General features: G+C 41.3%; 1 protein-coding gene across 5 annotated transcripts in view; it reads right to left on the reverse strand.

The window, feature by feature from the left end:
- The window catches only part of arhgap21b (Rho GTPase activating protein 21b), a 38,925-nt gene that overhangs the window by 11,898 nt on the left and 3,391 nt on the right, over positions 1 to 23,636 (reverse strand). For all 5 annotated transcript variants that reach the window (XM_080034492.1, XM_080034495.1, XM_080034494.1 and 2 more), the window contains exons 3-9: positions 16,413 to 16,592; positions 16,201 to 16,225; positions 12,306 to 12,398; positions 9,033 to 9,111; positions 8,892 to 8,946; positions 2,630 to 4,181; positions 114 to 260 (exon numbers count right to left, since the gene is read on the reverse strand). In XM_080034492.1, coding sequence (XP_079890618.1) covers positions 114 to 260; positions 2,630 to 4,181; positions 8,892 to 8,946; positions 9,033 to 9,111; positions 12,306 to 12,398; positions 16,201 to 16,225; positions 16,413 to 16,592 — 2,131 coding nt within the window. The remainder of the gene's footprint in view (positions 1 to 113; positions 261 to 2,629; positions 4,182 to 8,891; positions 8,947 to 9,032; positions 9,112 to 12,305; positions 12,399 to 16,200; positions 16,226 to 16,412; positions 16,593 to 23,636) is intronic.

The following is a 23,636-nucleotide window of genomic DNA, read 5'->3' on the forward strand; positions in this document are numbered from 1 at the left end:
CCATTTCCTAAGCATGTGGATGTGGGAGTCTCTACATAAATGAATTTACTACAAATGACTAAATACTATACCGAATAAATTATAGGAAATCAGTCAGTGACAATTACCGGTACCTTGGTCATGTGACAGCTGACGGCGAATGGGAGGGCACGGTGAGCCTGGGCTGGAAGGACCAGTAGTTATGGATGGTGCAACAGATATCACGGCGGAAGGTGGAATAGGAGCGGCTTCCCGGTCGACACTGGGGCTGGTTGGCTCATCTATGAAAACAATAAATCATTCAGTGTAATGACACAGAGATGAAATATAGCTCTGTTCTATATTTCCAAATGATATATCTGAAGGGGAAAATGCAGGCCTGCTGGGTTTATATTAAAAACATCTGTAGATAAAACACAACTGATCAACTACCATCCATGGGATTTAGGACAAATTAAAAACAGTCTCACTGTGATGAATACTATTGGCAACATTCCACGCCACAGCTGAGAGGCGGAACAGATCATCTTCTGACATGCTTTTTGAAAGAGAAGGGAAGTTCTTAACTCTTGAGTCCCGCCCACTCCTGGCACTTCAAGCCTGAAACAGCTCAGAGTGCAGCGCTGCTCTCTGCAGCCGAGGGGCTTTTGGAGCTAAATTTAAAAGCAACTGTCCCAGTTCTAGCCTGCACCCAACTTTGAAACGGGGCAAAGGAAAAAAGGATGTCACCATCTCCCTTAAAATGTCTGTTAAACTGCCTCACTGCTCATCATTGATAAACATCATTTAGTAAAAGCAACATTTAAGGCTTTCATCTTTGCCAACTCTCCACAATATAAGATGTCCGTTCTAGTCCATAACAATCCCGTAGGAGCCAGGCCAGCCTCAAACACATGCACTAACTTTTTGAAAAATGCACAAATAGAAGAAAAAACAACTCATGTTTCTTCAGCTGCTAGTTTGATGCCAACACTCCTGACATGCAAAACACCACGCAGCATGCTTTAGTGACGCCCGGAGCATTCAGCCTAAGGCCCAAACTGCATCAGCAATGAAGCAAACAAGACATGCTTTCTATTCCTAAGTACAACTTCCTCACAAATGCTTATTCTTAAATAGCTGGTACAACTTTGAATATTCCCCCATAAGACTCTCACATACATCTACTAAAAGAGGTTTTAACAAGTGCAGTTACACTACAAATTTAAGTGCATAATACCAGCCAGTGCTATCCAAAGGAGATAAAATATGTATGACCTGTCTGTAGATTAGCTTAATAAAAAGATGGACTGGGTAACGGGTTCAACAAATGCCTAGTCCAGAGAGCTTTCAAACAAGCCATTGATGTAGGCCCAGCAGCTTACACAATCGGGGGACTGTTCTCCTGGGTCGGGGGAACCAGTCCCAGAATGGCTGTGTTACAGCAGCATCATCACTCTCACTGCCTCCTTTGTCTGCACCTGCCAGGCCTCCTTAAAAACTAACTGGACTACTGAGGGAACTGGGAAACACTATTGGTAAGCCACAAGTGCAGTGATCTCACTGATACTCTGTGTATCCAAATTCAATTGTCACATGTTCTTCAGATTCATCACCAACAACTTTAAATGTAGCATCGTGTAGACAGGGGAGGGGGTGGACAAAAATTAGAGTATGGATAAGTCCAACCAGAACCTAAACATCAGTAAACAATTAATGACTAAATTAACTGTATAAACTTGTTGAAAATTTGAAAAGTTGATAAATAGACAGCAATCCAAACATTTGGAATGCTAACAATAGACAGACAAATAGAGACACAACTGAGACCAGTCGACATCTGGACATAAAATATGAGATACAATTTAAAATCTCAGACCTAAAAAAGTTGTCCTTCTGCATACTCAGTCTTCCCTTCAGCAATGTAACTACAGCTATGTTCTCATCAGACATCAATATACATGCAGAGAGTTCCTATCAATTCTGTATATTTTGTAGCTGCTGAACTGAATACAACCAATTCTCTAAAACAAGATGGAATGTTGAACACATGTTGGCAGTAAAATTCTGACTAGATTTAGAATGGGTTTGGTGTGATTTCCAAAACTTGCTACAAAAGTCGCAAACAATCTGATAACCTCTCCAAGGATAGATTTAAAATATTTTTGGACTGCTCTTCAAAGCCCTGCTAATGCTGACAACTTTTTAGCCACCAGGAAATGCATTATGGGACTACTAAAGCATAATGCAATCCCTCCTGAAAGGAGACCATACCAGGAAACAATAAATTAAGACGAGAAATTCAATATATTCCGAAAGGCATAAGCCATCCTTCACTCTGCCCCAGTTAGGCCAAAAATCCCACAAACCCTGATCAATAACATATTATCAGTAAAGATTCATTAACTTTTGAACATCTCCATAGCAATGTTATACACACACACACACACACACACACCAACAAGACTTCAATCAAATTCAGATATAACTGGTAGGGGGTCTATAGGCTGCATGGTCAGTTTTCAATCCATTTATTTTTTGAATGGATTTCAATTATCTATGGTGTAAGCTATTTAACTAGCTACAACTTCAGCACTGCCTCATCTTACTACTGCCTGTCATTACCATGACAACATGGAGTAGCAAGGAATGAAATTGATGATTCTCTTACCGATGAACGGAATGGAGTCCAGAGACTCATCCAGGTTGCTGGAGCAGGAGTTGTGACATTTTTTCCCAAGGAGGCGTATATGTATCTCTCGACGTGCATCGTTGGGTAGCCAACATGCAGCAACATCTGCAGTGGAATCTGCTCCATCGTCATTTACAGCCAGGATATAGGAGGGGTGCCGCAAAGGACTGGGGTTCTTTCCAGAGGGGGGCTTCTCTCTTAGAACAACCCCAGTTTCTGTGGGGCTTTGCCCATTGACCTCACTCTGGAAATCTGTGTGAAGTGGTTTGAGGATGCTAGGCCTGCGAGGCACCTGTTTTGGGGTGGAACAGGAAGTCCTGTGTCCAACCAATGCTGCATCAACAGGGTGTACCGTGTCAGCCCGCATCCTGTTCTGACCTTGTTGAGTACTGAGGGCTGCATGGTTTACTTTGACTGCAACTCTTTGGTCAACAAGAGAATGTTCAGCATTTGTGCTCTTTCCAATATTTGTGTTCCTGTCAGAAATCATGGGTGAGGAGCGGGTCTGAAGTGAATCTGGTCCTTTAGAGTAGAGAGAGGGGCTGGGGGCCACCCTCATGCCACCACTGTATCCAACAGAAGGCCTGTAGCTGGCTTGTCTGGGAATGGACTGTCTGCTTGGTCTCGTACCTTGATCTGCCCTTCCATACCCCCCTCTCCTCTCATTTGGCCGAGCCAGCTCTACCTGCTCAACATAGTCTGTGGAGTGTGACCGGGCTTTGTACATAAGGCCATCCTGGGACACACTTCGAGGAGGCCAGTTCCTGCTTTGGCCCATTCTCTCTGCATCGCTCATGCGATCCTGCGAAGCACTGCGTGGGGCAATCTGAAAGTGGGGTGGAGGTCCTTGGTATGACCGTTCATGGGAGGTACTCCTCCGTCGTATCCCCTTCGGGCCCCAGTCTCCCCGGACAATGTGATGAGAAGGGCCAAAGTTGGTCTGACCGGTAGCGCGATAATTATCCAGCCTCTCCTGGATTGTCCGACTAGCATGGGAATGGATTCCTTTGTTGTCAATGTACTCCCTGTATGTTTGGTAAGTTCGCCAATCAATGTTTTGATTGTTGGCTGGGTGGTGAGGTCCCTTACCTCCATATGGAAGCATTCCCGGACCACTGGAATAGACATCAGCCTTTCGAGAGTGTGGATACTGTGCCAGTGATCCGGGCCTCCCCCTGACAAAGACAGGGTCCATGTAATCTATCCTATGAGTTGGACCCATGCGCCCCATATGGGCTGCATCAGGCGGAACCACCACAGTCCTCACACTATCATTGCGCATGCACACCGCCATTTGGCTTTTTGGATACGATTGAGGAGGAGGAGATGGGGGCACGGTGATCTCCTTTCGGTACCCATGGTCAGGAGGTGCCGTTGGCCCTCGGCAGACCTGCTCTGCTGAGTCTGTGGCCTGGGCCATGCCCGGCTTACAGTCTACTCTGGGGTAGCATACTGGGGGTGGCTCAGGAATGTGACGGGCATTTCCACTGTAGCTGCTGTGGCCACGGAGGTAGGCATCCTGGGAGTAGGCCTAGAGAGAGCAACAAAGCAGTGTTACAATAGATATAGTGCAAGCTGCATTTGCAAGTGTGTGTAATATTCAGCAGTGTGCTACTAGATGCTTACAGAGAAGTCAAGCGTGATATTACAAATGCTACTGAATGCGTGTGTGGGCAGTGCATGCTGCAATAATAGTGAGTGGAGGCGTTAGCAGTTCAAGGGTGTCAGTGGTCTTCATATGCGCCTTATTTAGAGTTCTTATGGCAATGTTCACTGAACATGATACTGTTCAGAACATTTTAAATTACACTGTTTAATTAAAATGATACAAAATAGTTGTCATTAATGGAGACTTAGAGTGAAGCTTCAAACATGATTTTTTATAGAGAACCAGCCTTTTCCATTATTCCCACTCGTATTTTGAAGATAAATTGTTTTTTTTGCTTCACAACAAGAAACCTTTCGGAAAATATTTACCTCTACTATCACTGAAATTTTAAGATAAATATGATATAGTACATATTTTCATTGATCTCAATATTTAGCCTGCACTGTGACATTTTCAACATTGTGTTACCATCAAAATACAATACAGAAAAGGCATTAAGGTAGCAAACACTCAACATAATTGAATAAACACAAGAACAAAAAAGTACTATTTAAATAGGTGCCAAAATGAATACACTGGTTACCTGTCAAGATCTCAGGATGACAGACTAACCTCAGGTCGCCCATCCCTCATAGACAATGGGTTATATTTAGCCTGCTAGATTGTCATCCAATGTTTTGAAGCCCATATTTACAGAAAATAAAAACCTTTTCAATAAATACAAAATTAAAGGTAAAGCTTGCTAAGGACGTGTAAGCATAGGAAGGTATGAGGACTTTGAGCATGCTACCTGGTGTCAAATTACAATCTGACATAAAGCTGTGTGTGTGTGTGTCACAGCAATCAGTGCCAGATTCAGTTCCTCCCTTTGCAAGCATGAATGTGCGGGAAAGTTCATAGGTCACTGGCCTTTATCACACAAATGACATCTGGCATGGAGGATGAAGTAGGGGCGAGGCTTCACTGAGATGCCAGCTGGACGCCAACTTGAGTGCTAAATCTAACAGGTACTGCAGGCACAGTCCATCGGCCATTTCCACAGTCTACACATTTGAATCACCATTACAGAATTTGGCATTAAACACATTCAATAATGGCAACTTCATAGAAATAATATAAAACATCCTATAATGACGATGCATGACATGGAAAACGAGACGGCAAGCACAACATGCCAGTGTCAAGTGGCTACCCAGTCTGCTGTTTGCTTACCAGATTAGTAGTTTCCAGAGAAAAAGGCTGCCGTTACAGCATGTGAAAACGAGAGTGTTAAGAAATCAAGGGAGAAAGGGTGGAGGAGAAAAAGATGCCAGCAGAGAAAAATGCACACATAGTAATAAAAACAGCCAAGGCAATGCCTGGGCTTGACATGCTAAAAATATACTAGAGCTGCAGCAGCAGTACAGAGGGATGAAGAAGCAGAGATGTAGCAGGGGTTGCTATGTTACAACCTGCCTCTGCCAGTCTGTCTTTGGGTGAGGTAACACGACCAGAAGCTTGCCTCTCATGCTGCTGTTAGGTCTCCGTGGTTTTTATCCATCTTCAGCCAGAATATTACGCTAACTGAACAAGGTGCCTCCAGTCTATGTCTGTCGCTCCCACCCTCTGCTATTGCTCACATGACAGAAGCAGCAGCTGCTGATTATACATTCAGCTCTGATGGTACTGCTCCCCCTCCCACTCCTTCCTCCTCTCTCCTTTTCCCCTTCCCCTAACACCAACCTGTTCGAAGCAGAGCAGTCAGCTGATTTTAGCCACTAGTTTCAGCTCATCATTCATGCATTCTCTTCTTTTCTCCCCCTGCTCTGCTGGCGTGCAGTTCCCTCCCTTTTCTGCTCTATGGGTGCACACTCTCTCTGTGTCTTTGCTTAGCAACTGCTGCCTGTCCCCTAGCAGTCAGTGTGTGTGTATGCTGTGCTGCCTCCTACAGTGTGATGTCCTCCCGCTAGCATCACTCAGAATGCTCTCATTCTTATGGACAGTCAGTTTGCCTACCTATTATTGATAGATGAAAGATTTGTGTAGATGCTTGCCGTTTTATTTTCTGTGCAATACTGTGGCCAGTATTTGTCACAACAGACATTTCAGAGGCTGTGCAAAAGGGTACGGAGGAAAAAAGGCGAGGGAGAGGGAGGACCTACCATGGGGGTGGAGTAACAGTCAATTGGTCATAAGAGAGGAGAAAATGACTTCATGCTTTACTTTATTTGACCTTTATTAAGTAAAATGTTCTCTGAAATTACAAGGTACATTTTCAGTTGAGTCATGATATAATATTTCAATAATAAATAGGATTGATGTTTAAGATATATTACTGCTTGTATATTGTTGGGAAGGTGTAATGCTTAAGAGAAACAAGACATGTTAATTGAAATTGAAATTATGGATGCCATACTTAAATGAGTGATTGATTTACCAATCAGGTTATTTATGACAATTAAATCTGGACACATAGGTCCACGGGGAAATATTTCAGGTTAACCCAACAGCCAAGCTCTTCCATTACATAATTCATAAACAGAGTGTCAGACAACAACAAGCCATTGGGGAGAGGAATCTTGAGCCTCCTAACAAAAGCTCTTAATTTGATTTGCTATAGATATGGAACAGATGAGTGCACCTTCGCTTTGCGCTGAATGTGCAGAATGTATAGTAGCTGCCAACAGCTGCCAACAGCTTGAGTAAAAGGTTAATGAGGAGAACTAAAGTGCACACAGGTATGAGGGCTCTTCTCTGCACTGGAAATAATATTTGGGGACATGCATAGTATACAAGGTTTACGTTTTTGTTTGGCAGAGGAATTTTGATAAATAATCCATAGCCTTTAGTTTAATAATTTAACATTCTATTTTAAGGAGCACACCTTAAACTACTTTTAAACTATCAAGGAAATGTCACTGCCACCTCTCTTGAAACATCCCCTCTGACGTCTTAAAAACAGCAACTGCATTAGTCAACTGCTTCCTTGACTGCAGTCATAGACACCCCAGTCATAATGGAAAGAGTGTGTCACTACACAGTCACCTGATGACGATACAAACATTGGTTACAAGAACAAAATATCCTTGTTTCAACCAAACTTACTGTACGTGTGTAAACAGTCCAGAATAATACACATGCAACATCATTTTTTTGTTGTTGTTTCCATTGATAGTTAAGAATCGTCCACAGGGAACAAACCAAATGTGGTTTAGCCTGTGTGGCAGTGATATTGCCTGAGCATGCTGATGAGTTGAAGATGCAGTCTGAGTAATGAGCACAACTTTTCTATAAATCAACATTAATGTAGGTCTGCACGTGTATAGAACTAAAGACAACTTTTCAGTAAACCTGAATCTGTTGCTAAAGCATGTATCAAATCAGGCCATTTCTGCAGCACTGTGAGCAGCGATTTGAGGACAGAAAAGCTGCTCTGGCCTAATTAGGAGGCCTAGATAGAGAGCTCTGATCGGATAGGCGGGCTGCCTGCACCTCATGACTGCTGTCCCAACATGAACACCTTAAACTAGAGCAACTCTGTGAGATATGATATATAAGAAATGATTGTGCGACACGAGCAACAGAGAGCGATTCCTGTTTTAAAAACGTTGCATGCTTGTGCGGTTATGTATAAAAACTAGTGCTGTCAGTTTAACGCGTTATTAACGGCGTTAACGCAAACAATTTTTTTATTGCGCGATTAATGCTCGTCATGGCCTAGGAAACGCTGTGGTTTTTTCACATGCTGTTGTATCAACTAGTAATGTTAGAAAAACTGAAACACCACAAACCATATATGGCTCGCACTTAAGTTACTGTCAATTCAAACGGAAAATGTCCCACAGCGTAATTTCACATTAAAATCATTTAACTGGCAAAACGGCTAAACGTCAAGTCAATTCTGACTTTTATTTTGAAGCAGAAACCGGAACCTTGCACTTCCTAGCTCAGCTACGCGACCTTCACTAGTAGCCTATCGTCTTCCGTGTGTGACTGGGACTTTGTGGAAAAGAACAGAAAAGAAAGCCTGTCATTTGCAAAAGTCCTACTTATAACCCTGCGCGCACACCAAAACCCCCATGAATGTTAGTTGCAGCCGTCAGTCATTAATTTTCGCTACGAAGGGCGACTGAAGCCTCGGCTGCTGCAGCGCAATGGCAACCACCTGCATGCAGGCATAGTGTGTCCACTCCACACAGTCTGAATTAAGCCGTGGATGAAAGACTCCCAAAACATTTAGGCCTACAACAACTAGTTTAATTTAGCCTTAATACTAATTTGTTTTTAAATAAAAAAAGAAGTTCCAATTATGTTTGTGAATGCTGTTCTAGGGGTGGGGGGGGGATTACATTGTTATTTGCACTGAATTGCAAATTATGATATTTTAGAAGAAATACACTGAAATACAATGGTGTAGACTCTACTTGTAATTCAGTGTATTTCTTCTAAAATATGATGATTAGAATGGGTGTGATAAGAGCATTAAAATAAAATTCAAATAATGGGACAAAAAGAAATCAAGGTACATTCAGGCTAGAATAGATAAAAATGCGATTAATCGCGAGTTAACTATGACATTAATGCGATTAAATATTTTAATCGTTTGACAGCACTAATAAAAACCCAATTTAGAAAATATGGATTGAGACTTACAAGTTGCAGGATATCCTCATCTTTTGGCATCACACACAGCTCAAGGAAGTCCCCACTGTTAGGGAACAAAAACCTTTTAAAAACAAAGACAAATCACCAACTGACCCAAATCATCCATAAAAAAAAGATATTAAACCTCACCTGTCTTGGATCAAGCATATAACCTCACAATAGGCTTTCCCGATGATGCTCGCTCCATTCACCTTTACTATTCGATCACCTAATAGACATTTTGAAGAAAAAAAAACAGTACGAGTTACATTAGTAACTGAGTGGCGTAGTACACCTATAAGCGGTTTGTTGAAAAATTAAGTTTACAGTACCTCTGCTAATAGTTTCCCGTTTCCTCTATAACATAAAATCCCTGGGGTATCTACCCATTACAGAGCGCTTTCCTACATATACATCCTTGCCTGGCTAATGTTTTGCTTCACATCAGGGATACTGTCATGTCACCACTAGGGGTGTAACGATACACGTATTTGTACCGTACCGTGACGGTACAGGCACGTATTTGGTGTTACAGAGGTGGACCGCGGTCCGTTTGTGGCGTAGCCTACATAGCGTTAATATTATAGCGAATGTACAGGCTTGTTTTGCGGTGTGGAACTTAAAACTTGTCGTCGGAGTTCCCCCCGGACCATTTAGCCTCCGGCTCGCTCGCGCGTGCGCAGTAGCAGCCAGCGATTTAGAGTCTGTTATCTCCTTATCTCCATGGTGACCACAGCATGAGGGTGCAGTGTTGCTAACTTAGCAACTTTTCAGACCCCTTTGGCGACTTTTTTTCCAAAAAGCGACTAGCGACAAATCTAGCTACTTTTTCTGGTGTTATTGGTGACTTTTGGAGACTCTGTTGCTAAAGCATGTATCACTCTTTACTTCTAAACGAGCAGCGGCTGCCTCCCGAGGCTCCTGCCCCGTAACACAGAGCACTGACAGACGGACAGGTCCTCGCGCAGCAGCCCCTCCCCGCTGCTGTCAGAGCAGGAGATACACACCTCTCCGCTCTAGTGTTCCGTTTGCATCCCTATTAGCAGTTGTAGTAGGCTACCCCTCTTTTCTTTTACAGTCTATGAGTAGTGCAAATAAAAATGTTATACAGTGCTATCGAACAGAGAGCAAACTGCATGGCGAAAGACAACAGGAAACCGGAGCTTGCAGGCGTCCCCCTGTCATTCAAATCCCGTTTGAGGGATAACTTCGGATTTCAGTAGAATTATGAAAACAGTGATAAACGTGTGGAACAATGTCGGCACACAGGTTATTGTTTCACCGCGATCGCCTATGTAGGAGCCAAGCATGGACATATAAAGGGAGCCAACATGTCGAACATGCATACACATTTGAAAAGGCACCATCCAGGTCTTACTATCACCGTTACTGTGAAGAAAAATCGAGCTGTGCAAACACAGACAGTATTTTCTTTTTTATACTGAAAATACATAAGCTGTAATTTAATTAATGCTGCAGTTGCACTTTTATTTGATAATTGTTATATTTATAAGAGCACTTTGGCGCAAAAAGTGGGTATGCACTATATGCGGCGCATAGGGGCGCCGCACTAGAGGGGCGCCAAAGCGATCGGGGGAAAATTATTTGGAGTCGGCATTTTTCTCTATTTAACAGCGTTTGTGTAAATGATATGATCAATAACAGAAGCACGTCAGTGATAAGGCGCCCCCCGCTCCTTCGCCTCCTCCTCCCCACACTATAGGCGCTCCAGTGCGCGCCCCCTCGAGCACGCGCTGGAGCGTGAGAGCTTTCATTTGAATCGTGTTGTCATCTGATGACAGGGACCTAAAGTTTCTGTTTCCAATTCACTGAACAAGATGATGGATTCGCTTGGATGAATGATAAAGAGATATTTGAAGGTCCTGATAAGACAGTAGATAAGATTCCCAGGTAAGCCCAACTAGAACAATAGGTTTTTCTTTGGAGCTATGAGTGTAACGACAAAAAATTTTTTGTCGTTACACTTTTTTCTGCGGGTGAGCTGCAGGGCTTATGTACATAGTGTTTGAAGTATGTTGTGCAATGCTAAGTATGATGTACAAGGCTAAGGAGGGGGGGCGGGGGGGCACCACAAAGCATCACAATTCAGAATCCCCCAAAGCATTACAATTCAGGATCGGTTTGAATAGTGTGTAAGTTACACATACAGTATTACAGGAGAGAGAGAGAGTATATAATAGTTTATTGTAAGGGAATTTGGTGCGATAGATTGGTGGCTCTAAGTTTTTTTGTCTTATTTATTGCCTTTTCTCTCTCATTCACTTGAAAAAATTGTGTTATCAACAAGCTGGTTTTCCAATTTAACCGTTTGTCTGAGCTGTTTTTTTTATGTTTTTCTTAGTGAATACCTTCACACGTTGTATGGGTAAAGTCAAGAAGGTTGGCTGACTAACTTGTTTGGCTCATTTTACTATTCATTTGAACTGAAATAAAAGTTTTATTTTTCTTTAATTCTCTTCACCAGAGTTCACCAAATTGCTTATTTTACATGTTCAAATCACAAAAAATTATGGGTGGGTATGTCAGTGGGTATGAGTATGCATGCCTGACACTAGTGAGGCCACAAAAACCTAAATGCCCAGTATATAGTTTTATTTCTGATGACCAACCTGTTATTCACTGTGTCCTTTACTTTTGGGTGAATCAGTGCAGGCAGACATGTCATGTTTGAGCCGATCACCTGCTCTAATATGCAACTTAAAATGGAAGACTGTAATTGGGGCGGGGGGGCGCCTGCTAAGTGCCTGCATACCCCCCAGAAAGTGGGTATTTGCGCCCCTGACTTCAGAGCTTCAGAGAGCTGCAGTAATATTTTTTTTTTAAGTAAAAAATACCCTTAAAGATGACATACCCTTTTTTTTACATACCAGCTTACAGAGCCTGCTGAGCATTAACACTGGCTTTTTTTCACTGCAATTTTAGTTTATGCTGCACATTCACTAGTATTTAATAAGTATTTTATTTATTGGAGAATTGCAGCAGTATTCCTTTTAGATTTGTTATGCATTTTATGTGTATGTTAGCTAGTTACTGACAGCTAAAGCTGTTCATTCTCCCTTAACTATGAACCGTACCGTACTGTACCGTACCGTGACTTCAAAACCGAGGTACGTACCGAACCGTGACTTTAGTGTACCGTTACACCCCTAGTCACCACCACTGAAAACTGCACTCCTTGCACCCCCCCCCCCCCCGCCCCCTCCCTCCTCCCTTTACTTGCAACACTCCAAAACATCCGTGCAATAGCTTAGGGGGAGTTTTTTTCTGCTCTGCATGACACCATTTACAGGTTTATGCCTAGGTTGTTATGACGTCATGACTTCTGAACGCTTGCACCCCCAGTCTATCTCTCCAAGGTTTAGGTTATTGGAGAAAAGTAACTGTTTGATGTTTGATTATTACCTGTGCAAAGCCCAGCTCCGTGAGCGGGGCCACCTTCCTTGACTTGCTTTACGAAAATTGTGTCCATCGGTTCTAGCCTATTCCGCTGTCTCCCTAAAGAATGAAAGAAACAGGTTAGTATACATTACAAAAGATCAATTTTGTAGCTGCTTTTGGTTTGCAAAACGTTGCCCTTTTTAGAAGATGTTTCAAGCAGCAAATACAAATATTTAAGACGTGTTTCTTATTTTTACTAAAACCAAGGCAAGAAATTAAAAACCCCTAATAGATAAAATGATCATAAAAGATATGCAACAATGTACAACCTCTCACATGAACCAACCAACCTTAAAGTAGAACAAAACCATGTAATAAGTACCAGAAGGAGAAATATGTTGTTTTGTGGCATTTAAGTGAGAAGAGAGATTGGCTGTGTATGAAAATGAAAGAGAAACTGGGCGGTTCCTCACAAGGTTTGGAGGCATGGGAATCAACATTATGACAGCATTAGAGAATTGGTTTTGGTCGGTGCTTGCCCACATTACGACAGTTTTGAATAGACACAGTCATTAATTGGTTCGGAGAAAAGGAAAATAGGGGGATAATGGTGTGGTTTAGGGAGGTGGATGAAAGCAGCTAAAACCTGTTTGCTAATGCTGCTCCTGTCTCCTAGCAGCTGCATGGTGGCAGAAAAAAAAGAAGGAAGAAAAGAAAGAAAGAAAGAGGGAGAGGGTGAGAGAAAAAGAGACTGATTGACAGTGAGCTCAGCTGCACAACTCCCACTCTTTCCCCATAAACTGAGAAATGGCTCTGGGCAAAGCTAGAGAGTGGCCAAAATCCCTTCCCCAGTAGTTAACATTCTGATAGTGAGTCAGCGCACGATCGGTTCACAAACTACAGCGGATGGGAGGGCCAGTGTGAAAACAAGAGTTTAGAGTTCAGAGATGTCTAAAAGTTGTTTAAAAAGTAAAAAGGGATCAAACACGCCAAGTGTCAGTCAGAAGAAAAAGGATGAGATACAGCCACAATATTACTAGTTGTTTTGTATGTGTTGTGTTCAAGGCACTGGGGAGAAGGGAAACATGATCTATAATATAAACAATACTATAAAAACACAACAAACAAAAAACTTACAAACAGAGACACACTTGTGCCTCCATTTTTGTCTCTTCCACACACTCATAAGATGACTCATGCAGAATCACATCCTGAAGACTCAAATTATGTAAGGCTGCAACAGGAGTAACAATACAGTCGCAAGACAAACGCCCTCTGGTGGTGTACTGTAAAATTGCTTAGCTGTTTTCACAACAGTGGAAGCTACTCACTATTTTTGCTTTGGTGCCTTAAGGGTTAATATATGAAGACCCGTATGAGTTAACATTAAAGTTCAATACATACTTTTCAATTGAACATACAAGCAGTAACAGTACAATGTATAAAATGGTGATTACCTTTTATGGTACTCTAAATCAGTCTTTATCTTTGCTCCTCTGTGCAATTAAAATGTCCTTATTTTTTTACACTCTGCTGCATGGTCCCACAGACCAAAATATATCAAACATAGAAACCACAAAACCACTGCTGTTGTTCTTAAAATTAGCTTGCCGTTTGAAAATGAAAACATACAATGCCTGTACACAATGAGCGCTTAAAAACAAAACAAGACTAATTGATAGCTATGATTGGGTAAAAAGAAAGCCTTCTCTGTGGGAAAGCGTGAAGGGTTGACAAGAGAACATGCAATAACAAGTGCACCCAAACTTGACCCCATCTTGTGACAGAGGACCTTTGTCTTGAGAAGCAGCAGACTCTAATACAATAAGAGAATTGATGGTAGTTCAGAAGGACCAGAGCAACACACTCACAACTCTGATGAAATGTTTGTATTCATAAATCCATGTGTTGGCCCAAATTGCCTTCCTCACAATCAAACCACACTTTATCTGAATAATCAGTTTTATAATGGGGTGATGGATGTCTAAAGATGTTGTTACCATTGCTGGTGGAGTCAGTGATTCTGGAGAACGCGTGTTGTCAAAATCACTTTCTGTCTAAATCAGTGAATATCTCCTCACAATTTGCTAACTGACCGTACTGTGTGTGCACTGTAAACTAATTGGCCTGCCGTAGCTAGCAACATGCCTGTTTACAGAGCCTAGGCTATTGCAGAATGATTTGTGAGTAGAAGGTAAACTCAAACCAGCAACATACAACAAAGCCTTTGTATAACTCGCTTGCTGTTGTAAAATAAAGACCAAGCATACTACCTGTATATAATGAAAACTTAGTGCAAAAGACAGAATAAATGACAGTCGACACTGTGTTAAAAATAGGTTGTGGTTACTTTGTTAATTTCTGGCTTTCTGCCTACCAGCCTGTGTCCAGCAATTATGCATCTGCCAGGATTCTTCAATATTGTCTGGCTTACCAAGTCCCAAGCAGCAAAGCTCCAGACTAAAGCTTCTGACATCAAGAGTAGTTTAGTTTAATAATGTATACATCATCACTGCTTTAATGAAAGCAGCTCCTCTCTCCAGTACATGATGCTTAAATTTGGTCAATGAGTGTTTACTCCATCTCAGAGCCCTGTTACATGAATCACAAAGGGGGACAGAAAAAACAGTTCAAAATTGGAACCGAGACACCACAACACCATATAATCATGTGATGGTGGACAGCTGCTGTAAAAAACCCAAGTAATTTACCATTAAGAGTAGTTTCTATTGAGATAAAAAGGCATGTCGTGATTTTAAATAGTCTATTTGTACCTTGATGGATATATGCTGCTCCACCAGTCACTGTTCACAAACATCACATACAGCCCATTCAGGGAGTTAATTGTATAATGGCAACAATTATCATTACTACCGGGCTGTAAGCTAATTCAAGCATGTGTCGGCGAGTATGTGCAGATGGCCAACAACGCACATCAACAGCTGGGTGATGCATTGTTTAAACTTTAATACTAAGAAATCTTCCCATGTTTTGGTCATTGTAAAATGCTTAGTGTTTGCGACTTAAAAAGGCTGCTTTACACTCATGTGATAAGAAATATCTTCGCCTGACTGATTCTAGTGTTGTGTGGAGTGATCAATTATGAATGCTCCTAACTGTAAGGTAAGGTAAGCATATCACATTACTTATTCATTTATGTGAAAATTTCTTCAAAAAACTGATGAAAACAAAAAAAAATGCCTAACAGAGTAACTGACCTCCCTCTGGACAAATTCCAATGGCATTTACCTCCCTCATGGTCAACGAAAGGCAACAGATATATTATAAGTTCTGTCTTCAGCAAAAGTAAAGTTATCATGATAAATGCAGTTTTCAGTTCTATTTAATTGTTCAAAATGTAAGAAATTGATTTTACTGTTACCGTTCAAAGCTTCCCCCCCGCCCCCAACACTTTTGGGGGGAAAATGACAAAGGAGTCGCAACCAAAACAATTGTTTAAAAAAATTGATTTGATAGTGCTTTTAAGTATGCAACTTTGTATTTTGCCCTATCAAAAGTTAAGAGTTGTTTAACCTTATGAAGAGAGAAAAATTGAATGGTACGAGCAAAACAAGTTGAAAAGGGCTGAAACACACATGCCCGTAAAAATTGAGTCCATCTCTTTCTGACAGCCCTTTTTATGGAGAGAGGGAGAACAAGCAGCAAGAACAACACAGTGAAACAATATGGAGAGGACGGTCAGTGCAGGACAGAAACAGGTGGTGCTGACCAAAGCTTTCATGCCTCCACAAAGGTCAGTGACACACAGGGGCTGTATTGTTCTGGTGGCATAAGGAAGCAGAAAGAGCCAAAGAGTGGATAGATTAAGAGTCATTAGAAGTCAGAGGCACTGCTCTGACTCAGCAGCAGTGGTGAAGGGGCAGACATGAAGAGGAACAGTTTGAGTGTTTCTGCTTACCTCTCCCTCGGCCATGATCTTCCTCCTGTTAAAAACACAAAAAAAAAACACAGAAATACTCTAGTGACTTTGTTGCTCATGTTCATAGAATTGAGGTATCAGGCTTTTTATTGACTCGGCGTAATCTTATGTGATAACAAGCAAATAAAAAGTCAGGTGTTTGAAACGCATGAGGAATGCTCCTGAAGTTTTAAAAGTATCTGGAAATTTACCGGGAAGCAGTGAACGGTGGACTCCGGAGGGTACACGATGAAGTGACGCAGGGTGAAGCCAAATCCGTGGGAGGTTCGACGCAAACGCACGGTTTTAGGTCTGGGCCATGAGAACTCCTCGTCCGTTGGGTATGATGCTGTAGGAGAATCATCCAAGCTTCTCCAATCTGGAGATTCATTCTACAAAAAACAAAAAAAAAGCAGAGGCAGGAATATAAATTAGTGTTTTCACTTTTAGACCGACAGGGAGATCCACTAGACAACCGCTGTAAAAAAAAACAATGTTTCTTAAACCACAACACACATTAAGTCTCCTCCTATTCACACATAACAAGTCACCTTCTGTAGTTATGTTACTGTAAATGATTAATGTCATTCCCTAAAAGTTGGACATGGTTTGGAGTTGAAATTGGCTTTCTGAGAATAATGACTAGCATTACAGTGTTCACAGTCAAGTCATGTAGTAACCCATTTGCACAGCTGTAGTAGAGTAGAGCATGTCAGGCTTTAGGGCTTTGGACACCCACCCCTGTGTTTACTGGCTATTTATAGCCTCACACCTTTGTGGTATTGTGTGTGCAGCCATACCCCCCTTTACTCTGATCTCTCTATATCATATTGCTTCCTATTGTTTCAGTATGACTTTCAGGAACGCCTATGTTCAAACAGTCTTTTATTTCTACTACATTGAAATAGTATTTTCCCCTCACACTGTCTCAAACCCTCCCCCATGAAGCATAGACTTTCCCCCACAATGTGAGGAATTTGATGAGTTTGCATTCACACTATCACTGCCTGGGCAGATTTGTTGAGTCAAATATCAGACAACCAGAGAGAAATACTTCTGTGTTACCACAACAAATTCAAAAGTACAATAAACAAAGACTTTGCAAAAGGTTTGATCACTTTTGATCAATGCATTATCGAAACAAAATTCTGCAAATCTGGCCGGTATGTTTTTGTTCAAAAGAGAAATAAATAAATCTGAAAAGCTCAATCAATTCCCACTAAGCCAGCTGTTACAGGGAGTAGTAATTGAGCCAAACCACATCTCAAAAAACAAACATGAGTAACAGTTTGTTTACACCAACCTTAAAACAACAACATCCCGTCCAATTGCTCTGAGTATGTCAAAGGATGAAAATTGAGCCTCGGACATAAAAGTTAATTGGATATGTATCGTGTGCCTGAAGGTGTGTACCAAGTTAAAGCATGTTTCGCTGTACTCTTTGCTGATTGGTTCACTGCCAGTCGGCCAACGCAATTTTTCCAGCTTTTCAACCATATATTTATGAAAGTAAGTAACATAAATTACTTTGATCAAAGTGTTTTTAAGTAGCAATCCGAGCTGTCGAAGACATTTAAGGAGTTTAAAAGTGCATACTGTAAAGTAAGAACCCACAGCCCTACTGTGGCCTGCTGGGAAACAGAGCTGCAGGTGCAGCTGACAGTGACACCCATGTATTTTAATGAAACTAGCAAAACAGGTTTTACTGTGTATAACCAAGCTTTGCTCTGTGATACCAGCAAATCCATGTTATGGTCTGTGTCTGTAGTAGCTCTGGGTAAAGGAAAACATTCAAATCCATACCGGGAGAGGCACTTGTGGTGACAATAGATCAACTGGATGTTTGAAATGCCTGCCTTGCTCCCCACATGTCTCTGGGTCAAGCCAATCCCAGTCTACTGGATCTGATTTAGCAGCCAGTTTGTTTCTAACCCTGTGATCTTTAGATGTGGACGACAGGAGGGGGTGGGGGCCTCCTAGCAGACACATGCCGAGCAGTTTTTTCATTGCTACTTGCATAGTTAATGCTGGTGTGGCATTCCATTTCAGAAATGCCAGAGCCACTTTTCCCTCGTGGTTTCCCTTTCCGTGTATTTAATTTCAAAATCAAAAAGCTATTATTAAAGATGGAGCACCATGACTAGTGGAAACCTGATAAATCATTTTTAATAATGTATTTGAAAAACTGTAACAAGAGGTTAAAAAAAGAGTATATATGAAAAGAGAAAAGTATGAGATTACTCGTGAGAAAAGGGGCACAGGCTACAAAGAAAGGCACATTAAAGAACACCCACATGAAAATACACACGTCACCTATCCTCTCTTGCCCACAAATGAATGCCTCTCGCTCTCACTCATTTATGAATCATCAGAATGCTAGACTGATATTTGCCCTGGGTGAGGCAGCTGGGAGAGATTTTTTCCTGTGGGCATTTCTTATTCTGCTGGATTGCTCTTAGGCAGCTAGTCACCTGGCCGTTGTCTCAGCATGGGAACCCCTAATGTTTTTCTTTTCCCTTTTAGGTCAACAAATCCCAAGGAAACAGTAAAAAACATTAACAAATTAATTCTTCAAAAAAGGTTCTCCATGTAGTAAAATCCTGATCACTGTGGCCTATTCCTCTATTCTATAAACTGCTATTGTTGTTCGAAAACCATTAACGCATTAATAAGCTACACTATTGCAGTTGCCTGACATGTTCTTGCATTATTATGATGTACATGAGGACCGTTTTTAATCCAGTCACTCCACTGCCATCAGTGCCCTGCTGCCATAAATCACACAAGCACCAATTGTGTTGTGTAGGCCATGAGTGTAATGCTGCAAACAGCCTCAAACAAATGCAATATCTACTCCCGTGTTTGAAGATGAAAAAACAGTAATGTTGTTTGGTACAGTGTTTGTATCAGCATAGTAAGTGGCATGCTACATCCAGAGTGTAATTGCCTACTGAGAGATTGTAACTAAGTGGTTCCCCTACCACAGATGTTGTAGGGTTGGCTAAGCAATACTGTAGGGGAAACACTGCGACATGCACAGCTGTTTACACACCACCACCAAATGTTGATATCTAGACGCTAGGTACACAATGAAAAAAAAAAACAGGAATCTCCACTTTGTTCATTCTGAACAAATAAGAAACCAGACTGATTGGAGGGCCTGTGTGCTCGAAACCTCTGCTGACATCACCAAATGACACATTACAAGCACCACATTACATCATCTCTAAGAACATCAGGCAAGTACACGGTCTTAAAATTTGAAGAAACCTAGTTCCTCTGTGGGCTGCTAAATTCTACACCACATCCCGTCCAAACCAAGCACTTAACTGTGAAAAGCCAAAGATAATGATACAGGGGGCCACTGGGCGTTCCAGCCTTGTAGTGTGAGACAAGGTTAGGAGCATCATTACTCAGCATTATGTAGACATGTGGTGGCCGGGTTTTGTGCATGCCACACTTCTAGTTGTAACATAGAAATTGGACACAGAATGGTCATGTAGCACCTTTTATTTAAAAAAAGCATATATTTGTAAACATACTTAGACTTTACCAGTGGGGGTACACAACCAAAACAACGCAAGCCACCGGCCTTAACAATTAAACATGAACAAACATTGATTCAACTCTCTCTGACCATTTCTAAGTATACATACTACATTCTGGTTGTATTGTGTTGGGACAAATAGGTAACCCCAAACTGCTCATCATAGGCAAATACCTAAAGATAAACTGTGGTCCAGGATGTAAAACACACACTTCCAAGAAAACTCAGGAAAAATATACATGAATAAACCGATTACAACATGCCATGCCGCATATGCCGGAGTATACTGAATGAAGTAAGGCTGAGCAGCATCCATTCAAAAGCAAATTAGAGAATTAGAACTCTGGACAGCCTTAAGCCAGGAGACGGGACTGCTGAAACATCCTACTCTCATTTGTGGGATGAAATTACTGATGCCTTTGGTTTCTTGAGGAGAGACACAATTCTTTCTCACTATAATGTTAATGTTTAACTTGTATGAAATGTTGATATTTAAGATGTTTTTTCACACATTTTACTAAATTGGGACCATTGTTTTTTGCCAATACAGGGTTCGACATAACAAACGGCCCGCTGGCCCGTGGCCAGTAAAATCGTATGCAGGGCAAGTTGATTGGCCAATCACCTTGCCCTGGCCAATCACAGTTCAGTATCTTTTTGTAGACCACGTCATGGTTCATTGAAATGCGGGCTGAGAGTCATAATGAAAGCAGTGTTTATTTAAGACTCATTATAATATACATAATATATCTTATCTTTTTTAATGAAAGGCCAGTGGACATACTATGCGTGGGCGTTTTGACAGGCGGAGCAACAAGCGGGCGCACTCTCGCTCCGTTGGCAGAGGTGTAGGCCTACCCTCCGCTCGCGGACAATACCGAGAGAGCCAACTCAATATTAGGGATGTGAACGACTTATTAGGATTGCAAGTTGTTAAATTAATAATTGAAAAGGTTGTAGCAGAACAATTAATTGCACACCTTGATTCCAAGGCTCTGTTACACCCCATGCAATTTGGCTTCAGAAAAAAACATTCTACTGAAACTGCCTGCTGCTACTTCCTTGAAGTATTGAAAGTCAATCTTGATAGGGGAGGAGTAGTAGGAGCAGTCTTCCTTGATCTACGAAAGGCATTCGACACAGTAAACCATACTATATTACTCAATAAATTGGCCAACTATAACGTTTCTATCTCTACACAGAACTGGATTAAATCATACCTAGCTAGCCGACAACAATGTGTTCGAATAAATAACAAATTATCACCTCTGAAAAACTGCACCATGGGAGTGCCACAAGGCTCGATTTTAGGACCGCTGCTCTTCAGTATATACATAAATGACCTTCCATCCGTTTGTAATGATGTTGAGCTTATGATGTATGCTGATGATACTGTGTTGTACACCCATGGGAAAAATACCTCAGAAGTTGCTTCTAAATTGACTAAGGAAATGGAAAATGTTGCTAAATGGCTTACTGACTCAAATCTTACACTTAATGTTGGGAAGACTGTTACAATGTACTTTTCAAATAGGTGCAAATGTAAAGATTGTCCTGACATTTATGTTAATGGACAAAAAATAAAAAATGTGGAAGAATTTAAGTACTTAGGTGTCACTCTTGATCCAACACTAAATTTCAAAAAGCATATAAAAAGGTTGAGTAACACAATCAAATTTAATCTGGCAAACTATCGATTCATAAGAAACTCTCTTACAGTTGAGGCATCAAACACCTATCTGAATGCTATGATTCTTTCCCATTTTTCTTACTGTATGACAAGTTGGTCTCAAGCAGGTAAAACAACCTTGAGACCACTTGAATCATTATATAAAAATGCTCTTAAAATTCATGATAAAAAAACTCGTCAATATCACCACTGCAAAATCTTGGATAAACACAATCTGCTTAATTTTGAAAATCGCATTGTGTATGCTAATGTGCGCTTAATTTTCAAAGTCATACACAATGCTGCACCCCCTCCCTTAAGGAACTTTGTGACACTGGGCTCAGAAATGTCAGCACGAGCAACCAGGTCAACAATTAGGGGAGAATGCAGAATCCCACAACGCAGAACTACATTTGGAAAGTCGTCCTTCTCCGCTGTAGGCATTAAACAATGGAACAGTCTCCCAACAGATCTTATAACCAATGGTGATTTCCGGGCTTTCTCCCATCTGACAAAGGTTTGGTTGCTCACGCAGCAGACCTGCACACACCTACAGAATGTTGTAGTGCTAGTAGGATAGGGGTATTTTTTTATTTTTTTTTATTAATTAAGTAATGTAGTGCTTTTCATAAACTTTTTTTATTCTTATTTTGTATCCTATGTATTTATATCATTGTATCTTGTTATCCTTTTAATGTTTAATCCCATGTCTAGATATTATTGTGTCTTGTTTAGTACTTTTTATTACCTGCCCAGGGACTACAGGTGGAAAATAGCAGTTTGCTAAAACCTGGTACAATGCATCTCTCCTCTTGTTCCGAACAAGGTTAATGTTTCTTTTGTACATTGTCCCTGTTCAAATAAAGTCATAATAATAATAAAAGTCAACAAATCAATCGACTTACTTTGCCCCCTTTTTTCTTCCCACAGCAGAAGTTGAGGTGCAGAAAATAAAAGTGAAAACTGCGCTTTTCCTATAGCTGCCGCCGTAATGTTACAGTATTTGCATCAAAGCGCTAATGGTAATGGTAACAAATAATGAGAGGCTTTATTTAACCTCTGTGAATGCGTCGCTGGTGAGTGTAATTGTGTCAGCTGTGGACAGAAACTAACGGGGGAGGGCGGCTCACTGGACAGTTCCTATAGTCGCGCAGTTTGTTTGCCGACATGGCTGTGTGTTTTAAGGCTCGAGACATTCAGATCGCGGAAGCCTTCCCCATTGACATCGCTAACGGGGAGAATATCCCCGGTTATTATTTTAGTAGTCAAACCGCGGAGTTCTTCCGAGCGGCGGCTCACTCGCTCACTGGCGAGATCTCACGGTGAAACGCTGCTTCGCTCGCACTAGGCATTGAGTGTTTCTAAGTTGATTTAACATCATAGTCTTAGACGAGCGTTTAACTTGTGCTGCATATTTTGCACTGCACTGTTTTTCATCAATAGTTTGAAAAAATGGTCGCACACCGGACTCTTATGTGAAGCTGACACTTCATGCAGAAGTGACGCTCCTGCAGCGCGCTCACGACCAGACGTGAACTCGCATTCAGTTCATTAAAAAAAACAGCATAACCCCCTGATTTTCGGATTTCTATTTTTAAAGTCGACTTGAGCACGAGTGGAAAACATTCACATCCCTACTACTGCATATGCAGAAAGTGATAAACACTACCTACCACACCTCTTATTTTTCCCTATGTTTGATCATGACTTCTGCAGCATGACTTATTCATTAAACTGCCCAAATTCAAGAATAAAAACACTCATCAAACTACTGGAATTTGAAATACTGGCCCACTCCATCCACATACTTTCAGTTGTAGGCTTCAAATTCAATATGTTTGCCAGGTTTTATATTATGTGTATGAGCAATCTCAATATTTGAATATCATTAACTAAAAGAAAAATAACCAAATCTAAAGGGAACTTCTATTCTGTATTATAGTTGTTGACACAAAATTACGAAAAAAAAGAAAAAGTGAAAATATACAAGGGGCCAGTAAAACTCGGATCCACTGGCCCGACGGGCCAGTAGGGAAAAAAGTTATGTTGAACCCTGCAATACCTCACATCTCTAACCTGCCACATTGCTTACAAGGAATAGATTTAACATGACATTGATGTGTTTACTGTACAAGAAACTGGACAATGAAGAACAACTGAATCACACAGCACATCACTTATTGTTTCCGCCTGAGACCGTGCAGAGACTGCAGACACAGC

Source organism: Ammodytes marinus (genome assembly GCF_949987685.1).
Source record: "Ammodytes marinus genome assembly, chromosome: 9".
Classification (NCBI taxonomy): domain Eukaryota; kingdom Metazoa; phylum Chordata; class Actinopteri; order Uranoscopiformes; family Ammodytidae; genus Ammodytes; species Ammodytes marinus.